At 59.9% G+C, this 13,684-nt stretch overlaps 2 protein-coding genes across 2 annotated transcripts in view; both read left to right on the top strand.

Moving 5' to 3' along the window:
* Nucleotides 1-2,517, top strand: part of NISCH (nischarin) — a 33,926-nt gene extending 31,409 nt beyond the window's left edge. Inside the window, exons 19-21 of the mRNA XM_004676084.2 lie at nucleotides 132-260; nucleotides 785-946; nucleotides 1,309-2,517. Coding sequence (XP_004676141.1) covers nucleotides 132-260; nucleotides 785-946; nucleotides 1,309-1,919 — 902 coding nt within the window. The 3' untranslated portion in view covers nucleotides 1,920-2,517. The remainder of the gene's footprint in view (nucleotides 1-131; nucleotides 261-784; nucleotides 947-1,308) is intronic.
* Nucleotides 2,518-4,555: 2,038 nt separating this feature from the next.
* The window catches only part of STAB1 (stabilin 1), a 25,230-nt gene continuing 16,101 nt past the window's right edge, over nucleotides 4,556-13,684 (top strand). Inside the window, exons 1-17 of the mRNA XM_012720441.1 lie at nucleotides 4,556-4,645; nucleotides 8,485-8,621; nucleotides 8,898-9,013; nucleotides 9,219-9,304; nucleotides 9,374-9,443; nucleotides 9,792-9,887; nucleotides 10,161-10,271; nucleotides 10,486-10,682; nucleotides 10,919-11,049; nucleotides 11,212-11,339; nucleotides 11,591-11,676; nucleotides 11,868-12,005; nucleotides 12,126-12,269; nucleotides 12,411-12,473; nucleotides 12,739-12,852; nucleotides 12,933-12,986; nucleotides 13,217-13,297. Coding sequence (XP_012575895.1) covers nucleotides 4,565-4,645; nucleotides 8,485-8,621; nucleotides 8,898-9,013; nucleotides 9,219-9,304; nucleotides 9,374-9,443; nucleotides 9,792-9,887; nucleotides 10,161-10,271; nucleotides 10,486-10,682; nucleotides 10,919-11,049; nucleotides 11,212-11,339; nucleotides 11,591-11,676; nucleotides 11,868-12,005; nucleotides 12,126-12,269; nucleotides 12,411-12,473; nucleotides 12,739-12,852; nucleotides 12,933-12,986; nucleotides 13,217-13,297 — 1,833 coding nt within the window. The 5' untranslated portion in view covers nucleotides 4,556-4,564. The remainder of the gene's footprint in view (nucleotides 4,646-8,484; nucleotides 8,622-8,897; nucleotides 9,014-9,218; nucleotides 9,305-9,373; nucleotides 9,444-9,791; nucleotides 9,888-10,160; nucleotides 10,272-10,485; nucleotides 10,683-10,918; nucleotides 11,050-11,211; nucleotides 11,340-11,590; nucleotides 11,677-11,867; nucleotides 12,006-12,125; nucleotides 12,270-12,410; nucleotides 12,474-12,738; nucleotides 12,853-12,932; nucleotides 12,987-13,216; nucleotides 13,298-13,684) is intronic.

The raw sequence follows: 13,684 nt of genomic DNA, 5'->3' as shown, positions 1-13,684 counted from the left end.
GGTGCTGTGTGTCTAAGGGTGGTGGTGGTGCCTCCCCAGTCAGCCGAGGGTCCCCCTTTCTGCCGGACAAAGCCAGGCACCCGAGACCCTTTCGCTCACCACCATGCTCAGTCCCCTTCTCTCCATCACAGATTTCTGGCATCAGAAAAACACTGACTATAACAACAGTCCCTTTCACATCTCCCAGTGCTTTGTTTTAAAACTCAGTGACCTGCAGGCAGTCAACGTTGGGCTTTTTGACCAGTATTTCCGGCTGACGGGTGAGTGACCTATGGTGTTTTGTCATATTCTGGGTGATGGCCATTGTCACCAGTGAACTCCCACCTCCTGCCCCCCATATGTGGGTAGGGTACGTTATCGCAGGCAGAATTATCTCTCTGCTCACCAGCCAATTCACCAGGGGCGGGAGGAAGCAGCTTCAGGAACTGCTGAGTGCAGAGCTCACCCCCAGGACTTGGAACAGGGAGGCAGGCAACAGGCAGCAAAGTGCTGGGCGGGCGGGCAGAGTGGGCCTTGGGCTCTTGAGCAGGATGTTTCTGACTCATGCTTCCTGAAGAGAGAAAGCTAAGCTCTTTCCCTAATGCCTCTGTATCCCCTTCCAGAAAAATGTCATGGCCCTTCCGGCCTGAGTAGTGGGCATCGCCCCAGGCCTGTGATGCTTCCCCACGTGGGCCCCCGTGGTCTTCAGCTCTGGGCTGAATGTTAGAGACTAGAGTTGGCCCCACAGGCAGGGACAAGGTCGGGGAGCAGGGGCCTGCAACTGTGACCCGCCCACTCTCTGCAGGCTCTTGCCCAGTGCAGGTGGTCACATGTTTGACTCGGGACAGCTACCTGACGCACTGCTTCCTCCAGCACCTCATGGCTGTGCTTTCCTCACTGGAACGCACACCCTCACCTGAGCCTGTCGACAAGGACTTCTACTCTGAGTTTGGAAACAAGACCACAGGTATTCTGGCCTAGCTTAGGCTGCAGACCTAACCCCTGGGCTGACTGCGGCTTCCTCACTCCCTCCAAGGACTAACACAGGATCCAGAACACCTCTGCCTGTCTCACTTTTTCTGTCTCTTCCTGCTTAGCTGACTACAGTTTTTTTCCAAGGCAGAACAAACACTCAGTCACCCAGAAGATGCATCTCAGTGTCGCTCCACTCTGGGCATGGGTGCAGGGCCTTCGAATGTGTTCTCCCACCAGTGATAGGCAGCAACTTGTGCTACCATCGCTGGGTAGCTTGGGGCTATTGGCACTCCCAGCGTCACCACATACCTGCTCCACACTCCAACCCTGATGGGCGTCTCTCTCTCTCTCTAGGGAAGATGGAGAACTATGAGCTGATCCACTCAAGCCGTGTCAAGTTCACCTACCCCAGTGAGGAGGAAGTCGGGGACCTGACATTCATCGTGGCTCAAAAGATGGCTGACCCAGAGAAGGCGCCAGCCCTAAGCATTCTGCTGTACCTGCAGGCATTCCAGGTGGGCACACCCCCACCTGGGCGCTGCAGAGGCCTGTTGCGCCCCAAAACACTCCTGCTCACCAGTGCCGAGATCTTCCTCCTGGATGAAGACTTTGTCCACTATCCACTGCCTGAGTTCGCCAAAGAGCCACCACAGAGGGACCGGTACCGGCTGGACGATGGCCGTCGTGTCCGAGACCTGGACCGCGTCCTCATGGGCTACCAGCCCTACCCACAGGCCCTCACCCTGGTTTTTGACGATGTGCAGGGCCACGACCTCATGGGCAGTGTCACCCTGGACCATTTCGGGGAGGTGTCAGGTGGTCCGGCCAGATGTGGCCAAGGTCGAGAGGTTCAGTGGCAGGTGTTTGTGCCCAGCGCTGAGAGCCGTGAGAAGCTCATCTCTCTGCTGGCTCGCCAGTGGGAGGCTCTGTGTGGCCGGGAGCTGCCCGTTGAGCTCACCGGCTAACCCGGTCACAGCCAGCCCTTGCTGCTCACCATGACCTGGCGGCCACTCGGGGCCGGGGCACAGGCTTTATTTGTTTTTAAAATGTTTTCTCCTCCCACTTGGTACCTTCACTGACTGTCCTCCCAAAGAATGTGAACACATGTTACTTCTTTCTAATGATGGGGGTGAAGGGGCAGCCCCTCCAGGGCTCTCTGGGCATCGCCAGCCTCCCTTGAGCTGTTGCCCGCCCTTGGTGTGGCATGGCCGGGCACCCCAGTGTTGTGTCTAATGTTGTGGGGCCGTTGTTAACATGTGGTCTGGTTTACCTTCACATGTCTTTTCCTAAAATGTCGAGTCCAGTCTTGTTGCTGTCGCTGTCATTGTGAGCATTTGCTGCTAATTATGAAGCAAAATGCACATTGGAAGCTCCCGCTCTGTGCAGTTTTCCAAAGTAGAGGCCTCTCCTGGTCTGACAAGTGGGGGAACCCTGTGGTGGGCAGAAACCCCCCCAGGCCTTGGAGCTGAGGCAGATGAAGGCAGGGGGACCTAGAACTGCCAGCACCAAGTGTGATTCCCATTGCCTATTTTCTGTGTTCCAATAAAGCAGAGTTTGACACAGTCTGGGTCTTTTATTTCAAGGCTACTGGGGTCCCAGCAGGGCATTGGTTTGGGGCTTGGTTGGCTTGAGGGAAGAAGGTGGCCTGGAGACAAAGGAAGGTAAGATTGGAGGGGTGGGGGAGAGGAAGGGAGGAGGGAGGGAGGGCCGTGGGAGGACGCCCGGGGCACAGGAGAGCTGGGGTGGGGAGGTGTGCGGGGACCTTTGGACATGGCCTTGCCGGGCTGTGGCCAAACCAGGAGCCTTGGGCAAACCAGAACTCATGAGGCCCCTTGAGGTACACCTGGCACTGTTGCTCACCACCCTTCTGCTTCCTGCAGGTCTGAAGCATCACTCCTGGACCCACCACCTGGAGCTACAGCCTGTTGTATGTGCAGTTCAGGGTTACTTACTGTGTGACCCTGATGGTCCCGCCAAGATGGCCTGCAGGGAGGACCTATAGAGAGGGAGGCCTGGTGCCCATCCATGTCTGTACTCATGTCCTCAGGGCTGAGGTAGGACCTGAGATTTTTTTTGGGAGCCTGCCCTGTTCCCCACCCTTTCTCCACCCACTCCTAATCCCAGAGTAGGCCCTTAACCCACCCCCACACACACTCACCTCTCACCCTGGCCCTCAGGCCTTCAAGACCATTTTGCCAGGCAGGGTGCAGGGAAAGTGAACAGAGAGTGGCCCACCTTCCACCCAGCCCTGCTTTTGCTCAGTTTTCCCTTGTTGCCCATAGAGTGGGGATCCTGGCCTGAAGGGCCCATCACCCTGAGGAAGGCTGGAGTGGCGGGGAGTGGAGCCACAAATTCCAGGGGAGTCATGCCATTCACAACCTTCACACTCACTGAGGAGGAGGTGACAAGGTTTCCTCCACCCAGGCCTTTTCAAAGGGTTTGTAAATGGCTACCTGCCCCTCTCCACCTCAGCTATGTCATCTGTAATGGCAGAGTGGCCACCAGAGCCTGTAGGCTCCACACCTGGCACACAGAGGCCTCGCCAAGTCCCAGCCCAAGACCCACTGGTGGGCAGGGGCTTAGGATTGAATCTTAAAACTGATTGAACAACCTTAGACAAGTCACTTAGACTTTCAGTCTCGGTTTTCCCACCAATAACATAATAAAGGAAAAAAGTTGATTCCGCAGGTCCGCATTGAGCATCTACGTGACCCAGCCAGACGCTGTCCCCACACTCCCATAGCTGACATTTCGGGGGACAGAAAAACTAAACCAATGCCAGTGCTATGAGGGGAAAGCTAGTTACCTTTGACTCGAGGCTGGACCTGTGGTGTGCCTCTTTGAGAGGATCTGGGGTGACAGCAGCCCCAGCGGCGCTCACCTGACCAGGTGAAGGGGTAGGAAGGCCCACGTGGCTGGAACAGAGGGGTGGGCAGGGAGGCAGGCAGTCAGGTGGGAGAGCCTGCTGTGGAGTGGTTGGCCGGGTTCTGTGGGAAGCCTTGACCTTACACCTGCTAGATGGTGGGTGGGGGGGGGACAGCAGACGCTGTCAGAAGGGCGGCCGGGTGAGGGAAGCTCCTATCTGACCCGCTGTCCACTGAACGAGCACGGAGCCTGCCAGGCAGCAGCAACAGGACAGATGTGATTCAGGCACTGCCCAACCCCCAACTCCAGGACCCCTCCCCGCCCCTGAATGAAACACTGAGCGGGCAGGCTGGGGGCAGGGAGTAGGGGCGGGAGAGTTGTTTTCCCTACATTGGAGTGGGCTCCACAAGCCCTGGTGGACCCCACTGTAATGGGGGAGTTGGAAGCCTGTGAGCCAGGAGGACCCTAGCCCGGAAAGCCCCAAGTAGGGTTCAGGCGGTCCACGTGGGGGTCAGTGGCCAGCACCTTCCCTTCCGCCTGCAGGCTGCTGATATGCAGGAGGAAGTCCTGGTGGGTTCCTGTGGGGGTGAACTGGCGGGGCCTCCCACTGCCTTTAAAGCAGCTGCCGCCCTGTCCCGCCTGCCTGCTGTGCCTGCCTCCCAGTGCTCACTCCCCAGCTCCCGCTGTCTGCCCGACTGCCTGGGACGGCGACTGCCCGGGTCAGCGTGCCTGCCAGCCGCCAGCCATGGCAGGGCCCCGGGGCCACCTCCTGCTCTGCCTCTTGGCCGCCTGCCTGCCAGGCTCCAGTGTCATCGGGGCACAGCAGGTGAGTATGAGCCAGTGGCGGGGCCTGTGGTATGGGCCTTGCTGGCTGGGGTGGGAGCGGGAGGGAGCACCTCCCGCTGGGAAGTCTGGGAACATACAAGGCGGCCTGGGCTCATCTGACCTCTGAGCGGGACCAGAGGGCCTGAGCTGTGCCTAGAGCTCCCGAGACTGAGGACTGTGTCTGTCTGGGGTACAGGGGTGTGTCAGCCTGGCCTCCTCAATGTGCCCAGCTGGATGGCCATGCAGTTTGGGCAGCTGTCCCAGGGCACCCAGCCTGAGGGTCAGCAGTCCAGGCCCAGCCTCCTGCCCTCCCTGCCCATAAGGAGGCTGGGTCTTCTGCCTCCTTCTCCTGGGCAGCAGCTAGGATGGCCTCCAGGCTCGAGACAACTCATGTGGAACATGCGTGTGCTGGGCGTATGTGCATGTGTGTGTGTGCCTGTGTCCAGCCTGAGTGCTTGGAGATAGAATGAGGTCTGCCACCATCCCTCTGGAGAAGCAGCCACCAACAATAACAACCTCAAGCCCAAGAAAGGCTGTTTATCCAGCGCTCAGCACAGGGCCACATGTGTGTTCTTCCCTGAATCCTCAGCCCCGGGCAGTGAGTCCTGTTCTCTGCCTGAGGAAGCCAAGGCCCACGGGTGATGGAGACGGGCCGGTCACCATCTGGAGCCACGCTCCAGATGCCACCCGGTATTCCCTACCCAACGTGAGACAGGAGCCCCAGGTGCGGCTGTCTGTCTCTGCCAACCCCCTCCAGGCTGCCTGTCTGTCTGCAGGTCCGCCCAAGCCCCACAGTAGTAACTTTGTCCTACCAGAATTTCTGGAAGAGCCAACCCCTGATTATGGAAACAGAATTACCTGGCTGGGACCTACCTCCAGGCGAGGGGCCCTCCTCAGTGACACCAACTGTAGCTGACTCAGGACAGTCTGAGATGCAGAGAAGGAAGGGGTTTTCTAACCAGATAGGGCCAGGGCAGAGACACAGGCCCCTAGCACCGCTGGGCTCTTTCTTTCATATTCTGTGGACACTCAGAGCAGGGACAGGCAGAGGCCCTACCAGTTCTGGGCTCTGGTCTGGGTGGAGGACTGGCAGAATTGAGGCTGAGAAGGTGACAGTGACGATGGAAGAGCGAGTGTTCCAGACTATGCTGAGGCCTGCGGCTGGTTTCCTGCTCCTCTTCCACCTCAGTTCCCCTTGTGTACAGTGCCAGGGAATTTCATAGGCTTTGCTATCGGCCTCCTCATGTCCCAGCTTGTCAGACCAGGATCTCTCCCTTGTCGGAGAAGGAAGCTTCTCAGTCTGCCTTTCAGAGCTGATCTTTAGCCAGGCAGGGCCAGCGGAGCGGATGGGGATTCTGTGGACAAGGATACAGAATTGCTTCCCTGCAGCCCGTGTGGCATGACACCCATTGTACATATAGCAAACTGAGGTTCTGAGGGCAAGGGATGACCTCTGGGTCGCACAGCCATGAGGGGCAGCACGGGGCTCACCCCAAAACAGCCAGTTCAGGCAATAGAAGGAGGCCTCCTGGAGCGGGAGTCTTAGTACCTGTCCATGCAATAACGTGTTTGTGCCTGTCCATGCAATAACGTGTTCACCAGGTGCTTCTGTGCCAGGGATGTGCTGGTGGATGTGGTCTCAAGCCAGAGCCTGAGGGGAGAGAGGTATTGGCCACTGGCCCCTACTCTCTCTGGTCTAGGGTAGGGGCATTTCTTCCAAGGGCTCTGTGTCCTCAGCCCTAGAACCTGGGGGATTTCTTCCAACCTCTCTCAACAGGCCACCACCTCCTGTCTACTCTACCTCCCCAGAAGTGCTACGTTACAAAATCATTTACGACTTGGGGCAGGGCGGTGGGGCGGCACCTGCCAGGCTCAGACAATCCCGAGGTGTCACAGGAAGGGAATCTGATTCAGCACCGGGCTTGGGTCCAGCCTCACTCCGCCCAGTGGGCCAGGACTGCTACTTCCCGCCCAGGCTTTGGGCAGAGGGGGCCTGAGTGCCGGTCTCCTGTGCGGTCTCTGGGGAGGAGTGTGATTTGACCCCTGGTTTACCCTTCATTGCACACACATGCACAAACACAGTATCCTGTGTGAGTGTCCACGCCACAATCCGGGACTCCTGTTCCCTCCGTGCCCACTTCAGTGAACTCTGCTCCGCCTGCATGTGAGGACAGCATTCTCACCTGACGTCCTTCCCCAGGGTGGGCCAGTGTTCCTTCAAGGGCGGTCCCTGGGCCAGTGGTAACTGCAGTGGCAGCTGTGTGAGCAGGCCAGGTGCCCTAGGGGAGCCTGCCACCAGCCTGGCTTTTGCCCTGAGCCAGCAACCGCCGGCCAAGTTACCCAACTTCCTGATCAATCCCTGGCTCAGCAAAAACAGCCTGGTGGGGGGTGGCGGGGGGGGCGGAATGAGACCACAACAACCCCACTTCTGGCGCTGAGGCCGCTCAAAGCAACTTCTCTCTTTACAGACCGCAAAGGCATAAGCGGAAAAGGCCAAATCTCAGCGGCAGAAAGGCTTTGAGGTCTCCTTTGCTTAGAAGAGTGCGCTGGGCTCTATTTCTCCTCTTCTCTTGCCCTGACAGGCCAGATTCGTGATTTGGTCTAGGAAAGAGGTGCTCTGGGCCCACTCTTTGGACCACAGTGTGTTCAGGTTTTTGTTTTATGTTCTTTCCTATGACGACAGCTTCCTCAGACCGTGTCCCAAACCCCCAGAGCCTCTCCATCTAAGTGTACCATCCCTGTGGCCCTTTGCCCACAAGAACTGTCCTTCCAGGGGACGACACGGTGGGTTACTAGGACTGGTTTTGCTATAAAGGTGCCTCGTGCTGGATGTGGGAACTGTGGCAGGTGGCAAGTAGGCCTGCTGGACCAGGGCTTTCTCGTGCCTCTGCGGTTCCCCACACAGCAGCCAGAAGGCCCACTTGGAACACAGACTGTCTCAGGTTCGGCCGCACCTCATTGACCTCTTCAGTCTCTCCTTGGCTGCTCTGCCTTGTCACATATGGTCCTTTGCTCCCTCCCACTTCCCGGCCGTGGCTCTGCTGTTCTCCCTGCTAGGGAAGTGCCCTGGGTAGCCGTCACCCATACTTCAGTTTCTAGCTCCCCAGGGGAGCTGCTTCAAGTCTGGTTCCTCTTAGTCCCCTCTGCCAAAAAGGGCCCATCCAGTGACAGGCAGTGGACTTCTAGCTCCTGGTGGGTATGTGGGGGGGGGGGGTCAGGCCTGGACTCAGGCCCTCAGAGAGTAACTGGCCTGAACAGACACGTTTGCTCACGCCTGTTCATGCAGCCCAGACTCCCAGTTTTGGGGCTGGCTCTGTGGCAGCAGGGAGGGCCCTGGGGCTTGCTGAGAGGATCATTCCACGCCAACTTGGGGATGTGTCCAGAGCAGAGCAGAGGTCCAGCCCCGTGGTGTGGGACCCGTGCCGGGGAATTGGTGGAGTTGCTGTGTTCTCCCAGACAGTGCCGGCTAAGTCAGTTATTTTCAACTGGAAGGAAAAAATGAGCTCTAGCTTCTAGTTGCTGGTTCTTAATGGGCCACTGGGTGCCTTTAGGCCAACACCACTGCCTGAGGTTCATTTTCCTCATCTGAATGGACAGAAATAGAAGAAAGTGGCCAGATTCTCCAGCAGGTAGACAGGCTTCTGGGCCTTGGGCAGAAGTACATGGCTGTTGGCATGGGGCTGTGCTGTGGCAGTGATAAGTAATGCTGGCAGGATCCCCCTGCAAGGGACCTTCCTGTCCTCACCACAGCCCCACTGAACAGGTGGGAAACCAAGGCCCAAAGAGGATGGTCAGGACGGTCAGGATAGGGACAGGTCCAATTCTTCACCTCCAAACCAGGTGCGATCCAAACACTGTGATGTCAAGACCAAGTTTGTCACTCGTGTACCCTGCACCGTGTGCCCTGCCATCAAGAAGCGGGCGTGTCCCCCAGGCTGGCTTCGGGAGTTCCCAGAAAAGATATCACAGGACTGCAGGTACAGGAGCATCTCATGGGGAGGTCGAGAACCTGGGAGATTCTGTTAGGCCTGAGGAGTGAAGGCCAGGCCTCACCCACACTCTGACAGTCCCTCTGAGGGACCCAAATGGGAAGAGGGAAGGAAGAAGAGAGCAGAGTCTTCTCTGGGTGCCTACTACCTGTGAGACCCAGGGCCAGACAGGGGGAGCAGGATAAGACTCCTGAGCTGGCTAGGAAGGCTGGCGGCGTGGGGGCAGGGGCTCCCATCACATCTCCCAGCCTGCCCTGTCTGCAGCTACGAGGTACAGCTTGGGGACTCTCTGGTGTCCATGAGAGGCTGCAGCCTGGAGTGCTGGAAGAATGTGGTACAGAAGGCCTGCTGCCCTGGCTACTGGGGATCCCAATGCTATGGTATGAGGGGTGTCCCACCTTGCTCCTGTGCCCGCCGCCACCTGGCTCCCCATCCTCAGTAAAGCACCTACTGACAGCCAGCACACCGTGGCCGCCTAGTGTGGCAGCCCTGGGGGAGGGATCATTGGGGCTGCCAGAGCTACTGAGGTCAGGGCTAAATCCAGAGCTTTTGAGGTACAGTTGTGTTCTGGGGTGTTACCTACAGAGTGCCCGGGGGGTGCTGAGACCCCATGCAGTGGCCACGGAATCTGCCTGGATGGCATAGACAGGAACGGGACCTGCGTGTGCCAGGTAAGGACCAGGCAGGGCTGGTGGGGGGCAGCGGTGAGGCCACACTGACCTGGTGCTCCCGTCCGCCAGGAGAACTTCAGCGGGTCGGCCTGCCACGAGTGCCGCGACCCCAACCGGTTCGGGCCTGACTGCCAGTCAGGTGAGCATTGGCAGGCAGGAGGGCATGCCGGTGCCCCGCCCCCGGGGACCCTCTCCTTGCAGCCCGTCCCCACCAGGCTGCCTCCCAGCTCCCTTCCCCTTCTGGGCCGTGAGCTCTGTTTCATCACACTTCTGGGTTGTTCTTGGGGGTATCCTCCGGGCTGCCCCCCAGAGCTCTGGGGCTGGACCAGGCCACTCTCAACTCCCAGGATCCGTGGCCCTGGGTCACAGCTCTACTCTTGAGCTTGTGCCTGCCAGAGCCGAGCGGTGGAGAGGTGGGGGGAAGGGGCTCACTGTCCCTTTGCCCCTGGTGAGGTTGGGGTCTCCTGTCTCTGTGTGTCCCTCCCAGTGTGCGGATGTGTACATGGTGTCTGCCGTAAGGGGCCGCTCGGGGATGGAAGCTGCCTGTGCTTTGCGGGGTACACCGGCCCCCTCTGTGACCAAGGTGAGTGCTGCAGGCAGCGGCCTGTGCCACCAGAGCAGGAGTGGTGCAGTGGGGGGGCTTGACCTTAGAGGGCCACTGCCTGCAGCCTAATTTCTTTCAAGCCAGCACCCGCCAGTTGGAGGGAGGCTGTGCCTTCAGGGACTCGCTGCCCAAGGCCCAGAGAGGGCAGGGCCCCGGCAGAGTCACACAGCAAATCCAGCAGAGCATCTTTGCTCCTGGTTCCTCCCAGGGGGGCCTCTCAAGCCGCTGCAGCACTCTCTTCTGTCCACTCAGAGGTGCCCGCCTGCCAGGCTCTGCACTGTCCCCGGAACTCACAGTGTTCTGCGGAGTCCCCCACCTGCCGCTGCCTGCCCGGCTACACCCAGCAGGACGGTGAATGCCGAGGTAAGCCTGGGCTGTGCCGGGACCCTCAGCCCCCGTGAGCAGAGGCCGGAGGTCACCCTTCAACCGCAAGTTCAGTCCGGCCATTTACACGGGGTGGGCCTGCCCCCAAGGTCAAGTCAGCTTGCCCGCCCCCCCCAATTTTGGGTTACCCTGGTGGAGGCTGTGGAGAGGCAGGCTGCCCAGTACCTGGCTCACTGGGCTCTCCGCCCGGCAGGTCCTGACCCCTGCTCGCCATCGCTCTGCTCACCACTGGCCCAGTGCTCGCTGAGCCCCAGCGGGCAGGCGGAGTGTCGCTGTCCCCAGAACTACCATGGCGACGGGAGGGTGTGCCTGCCGCAGGACCCGTGCACTGCCAACCACGGGGGCTGCCCCAGCAACTCCACCGTGTGTCTGTATCAGAGGCCAGGCAAGGTGACCGGGGGCCCTGGGCGGGTTCCCACTGCCCCACCACCCCTCCCACTCATTCTGGCAGTGGGGCCCTGGGCAAGTCCTGGGTCTGCTGGGCACCTCAGCTGCCCCTTTGCAAAGCTGGAGGAGGATGAAAGCCCGCTTGTTGGGGTGTGGTTGCGGGGATTGAGAGGCACTCTGTGGGTGCCGGCGGTTCTCATGGCCGTGCTCTCACCCTCTGCCTCTGCCCGGTGGAGCAGGCCTCCTGCTCCTGTAAGCCAGGCCTGGTCAGTATCAACAGCAATGCCTCAGCGGGTTGCTTCGCCTACTGCTCCCCCCACTCCTGTGACCGGTCAGCCACCTGCCAGGTGACCCACGATGGGAAGACCAGGTGGGCACCAGGGCCTTGAATATGGGTCGCCAGGGGCAGAATAGAGAGGGTGGAGTGGCCAGGGGCAAGGGTGTAGGGCTCACCCTCAGCCCGAGGGCCACCTGTAGGACAGCTGTGTGAGGGACTGGCCACCTGACCTGACCAGTCCTCCTGTACTCCCAGCTGTGTGTGCAAGGAGGGCGAGGTGGGGGATGGGCGTGCCTGCTACGGACACCTGCTCCACGAGATACAGAAGGCCGGCCAGGTTGGCGTGGTCTTCCTGAGGTTGAGAATTGCCTTCACCATACTGGGTATGTGACCTCCGCGACCTGCCCATGGCCCTGCCCTTGGCCCCCACACTGCTGGCAGGGAGGGACGGGCAGGTGGACTCCACAGAGATGTGGAGACAGTGGGCTGTGGTGGGCGTGCAGTAGCTCCCCATGTACTGACCCCATCTCTTCCTAGCCCCAGTGCCTCCCACCTTGACTCCTCAAAACAGGATTGATGCCCGTGGGTCTTTCCGGCCCCATTCTCATGTGTCCTTTCTGCCCCTCTCCCCCAGAACATGGCTGCCGGGAGCTTCTCACCACTTCAGGGCCATTCACTGTGCTGGTGCCATCCATCTCGGCCTTCTCCAGGACAGTAAATGTGAGCACCTCCCCCAGGGAGCTGATACAGGTCCCTGCCTGGGCTCCACGGCCTGAGAGCATCCCCAATCCACACTCTGCGAAAGGGGGACCCAGGAGCCAGCACTGTCCCCTGCACTGCTCAGGAAGGGGGGACCCGAGGAGGCCTGCCTGCCCTGGGCCCACTCGGCACCGAACCCCACGTGCCCGCAGGCCTCCCTTGCACGGCAGCTCTGCAGACAGCACATCATCGCAGGCCAGCACATACTGGAGGAGGCAGGGACCCAGCATACACGCCGGTGGTGGACGCTGGCTGGGGAGCAGATCACTGTGACCTTCAACCGCTTCATGGTAAGGGAGGAGTCTTAGCATCAGGGCCAGAGAAGTCACGGGAGGGGGGCAAAGCCCAGGCAAAAAGTGTGGAGGAGGGATGGAGCCCCAAGAGAATGAGCCAGAGGCCTCGGATCTCAGCAGAAACACACCTACAAGTATGAAAACGAGCCCCAGCAGACATTCACCATCCACAAGGCCAACTATCCTGCAGCCAACGGAGTCTTCCACGTGGTCACTGCTCTTCGGCAGCAGTCCCCCGCAGAACTCCCTGAGGACCCCAAGGTAAGCCAGTGCCCTCCCCAACCTCTGGTTACTAGGTGACCTCTGACCCCCAGAGGCTTCAGAGAAGGGGCAGAGGCAGTTCTAGAGCACAGCTCCTCCCAGCCTCTTCTCCCGGACCCTCATGCTCCTCCCTTCCTACAGAGGACCATCAGCCAGATCCTCGCCTCCACCGAGGCCTTCAGCCGGTTTGAAACCATCCTGGAGGTGAGCCCTTACCCTGTAATGAACTCATTCCCCAGAATCTGCCCCACCGATCTGGCACCTAGACAGAAGAGGCCTTTGCCCACGCCTCATCCTAGCGCTGTCCATCACCACCCTGAGCTTCTGCAGTAGTAAGGACCCACTTCTGCGACTCCTACTTAGTCCTGTGGGGGTTCCCAGTGGGTGGGCCGAGGGCAGGCCCCTCAGTCAGGGATCAGAGGTGGGGCTGGCCTTGGAGCCCCCCTGAGCCTCCCTCCCACCACTGCAGAACTGTGGGCTGCCCTCTATCCTGGATGGGCCCGGGCCCTTCACAGTCTTTGTTCCAAGCAATGAGGCTGTGGACAGCTTGCGTGACGGCCGCCTGATCTACCTCTTCACCACAGTAAGTTCGGGGGGGGAGAAGGGACTCTGGATGTGAGGGCACCAGGGCCTCCAGGAGACCACCCCTCTGTCCCCTGCCAGGGTCTCTCCAAGCTACAGGAGCTGGTGAGGTACCACATCTACAGTCACGGCCAGGTGAGAGGCTCCCCTCCAAAAAGGCGACTGGCTTGCACCCGCGGCTGGACTGTCTGGGGAGTGTGTGTGTTTGGGGGGCTGGGGGCTTTGCCAGGGTCCCCATCTGGGCTATCAGAGCCCAAAGGAGAGTCTGGAGATCAAGGCAGATTGCTGGGACTTCCATGGGCAGCACTGGGCATGCTCAAGGGGTGCCAGTGGCCTGCCTAAGGCTACCTTCTCCTTGGTCCCAGCTGACTGTTGAAAAGCTCATCTCGAAGAGTCGAGTCCTCACCATGGCCAACCAGGTTCTGGCTGTGAATATCTCTGAGGAGGTGAGATGTCCTCCCTGACTGCAGCAAGCAGAAGGCGCAGCGCCGGGGCTGCCTGCCCGCCCGGCTGTTGAGCTCTTTCAGACCCGTCTTTGTGCTCTGAGCCGGACAGGGCGGGTGGGGAGGCATCATACGGGAGGCAGGCACCTCTCCTGGGCACCTGCGGCAGGAGGACTCCGAGGAGGAGGGTGAACACTTGGCGGGGAGGGAGAACCCCATGTGGCAGGAACCAGGGCTACTCGGGGAGACTAGAGTAACTGCCCGAGGGAGCGTCGCTGAAAAGAAGGGAGCAGAGCATCTACTGGCCGGGCCTTCAGCAGGCACCGAGCTGCAGAGGGAGGGGCCAGCAAAGCCGACTGGGCCAGGGAGGCCTCTGGGCAGGGTGGGAGG

Source organism: Condylura cristata, unplaced genomic scaffold, assembly GCF_000260355.1.
Source record: "Condylura cristata isolate star-nosed mole 26May11 unplaced genomic scaffold, ConCri1.0 scaffold00004, whole genome shotgun sequence".
NCBI classification, from domain to species: domain Eukaryota; kingdom Metazoa; phylum Chordata; class Mammalia; order Eulipotyphla; family Talpidae; genus Condylura; species Condylura cristata.
Note: the sequence above shows the minus strand (reverse complement) of the source record. Positions and strands in the feature narration are given on the sequence as shown.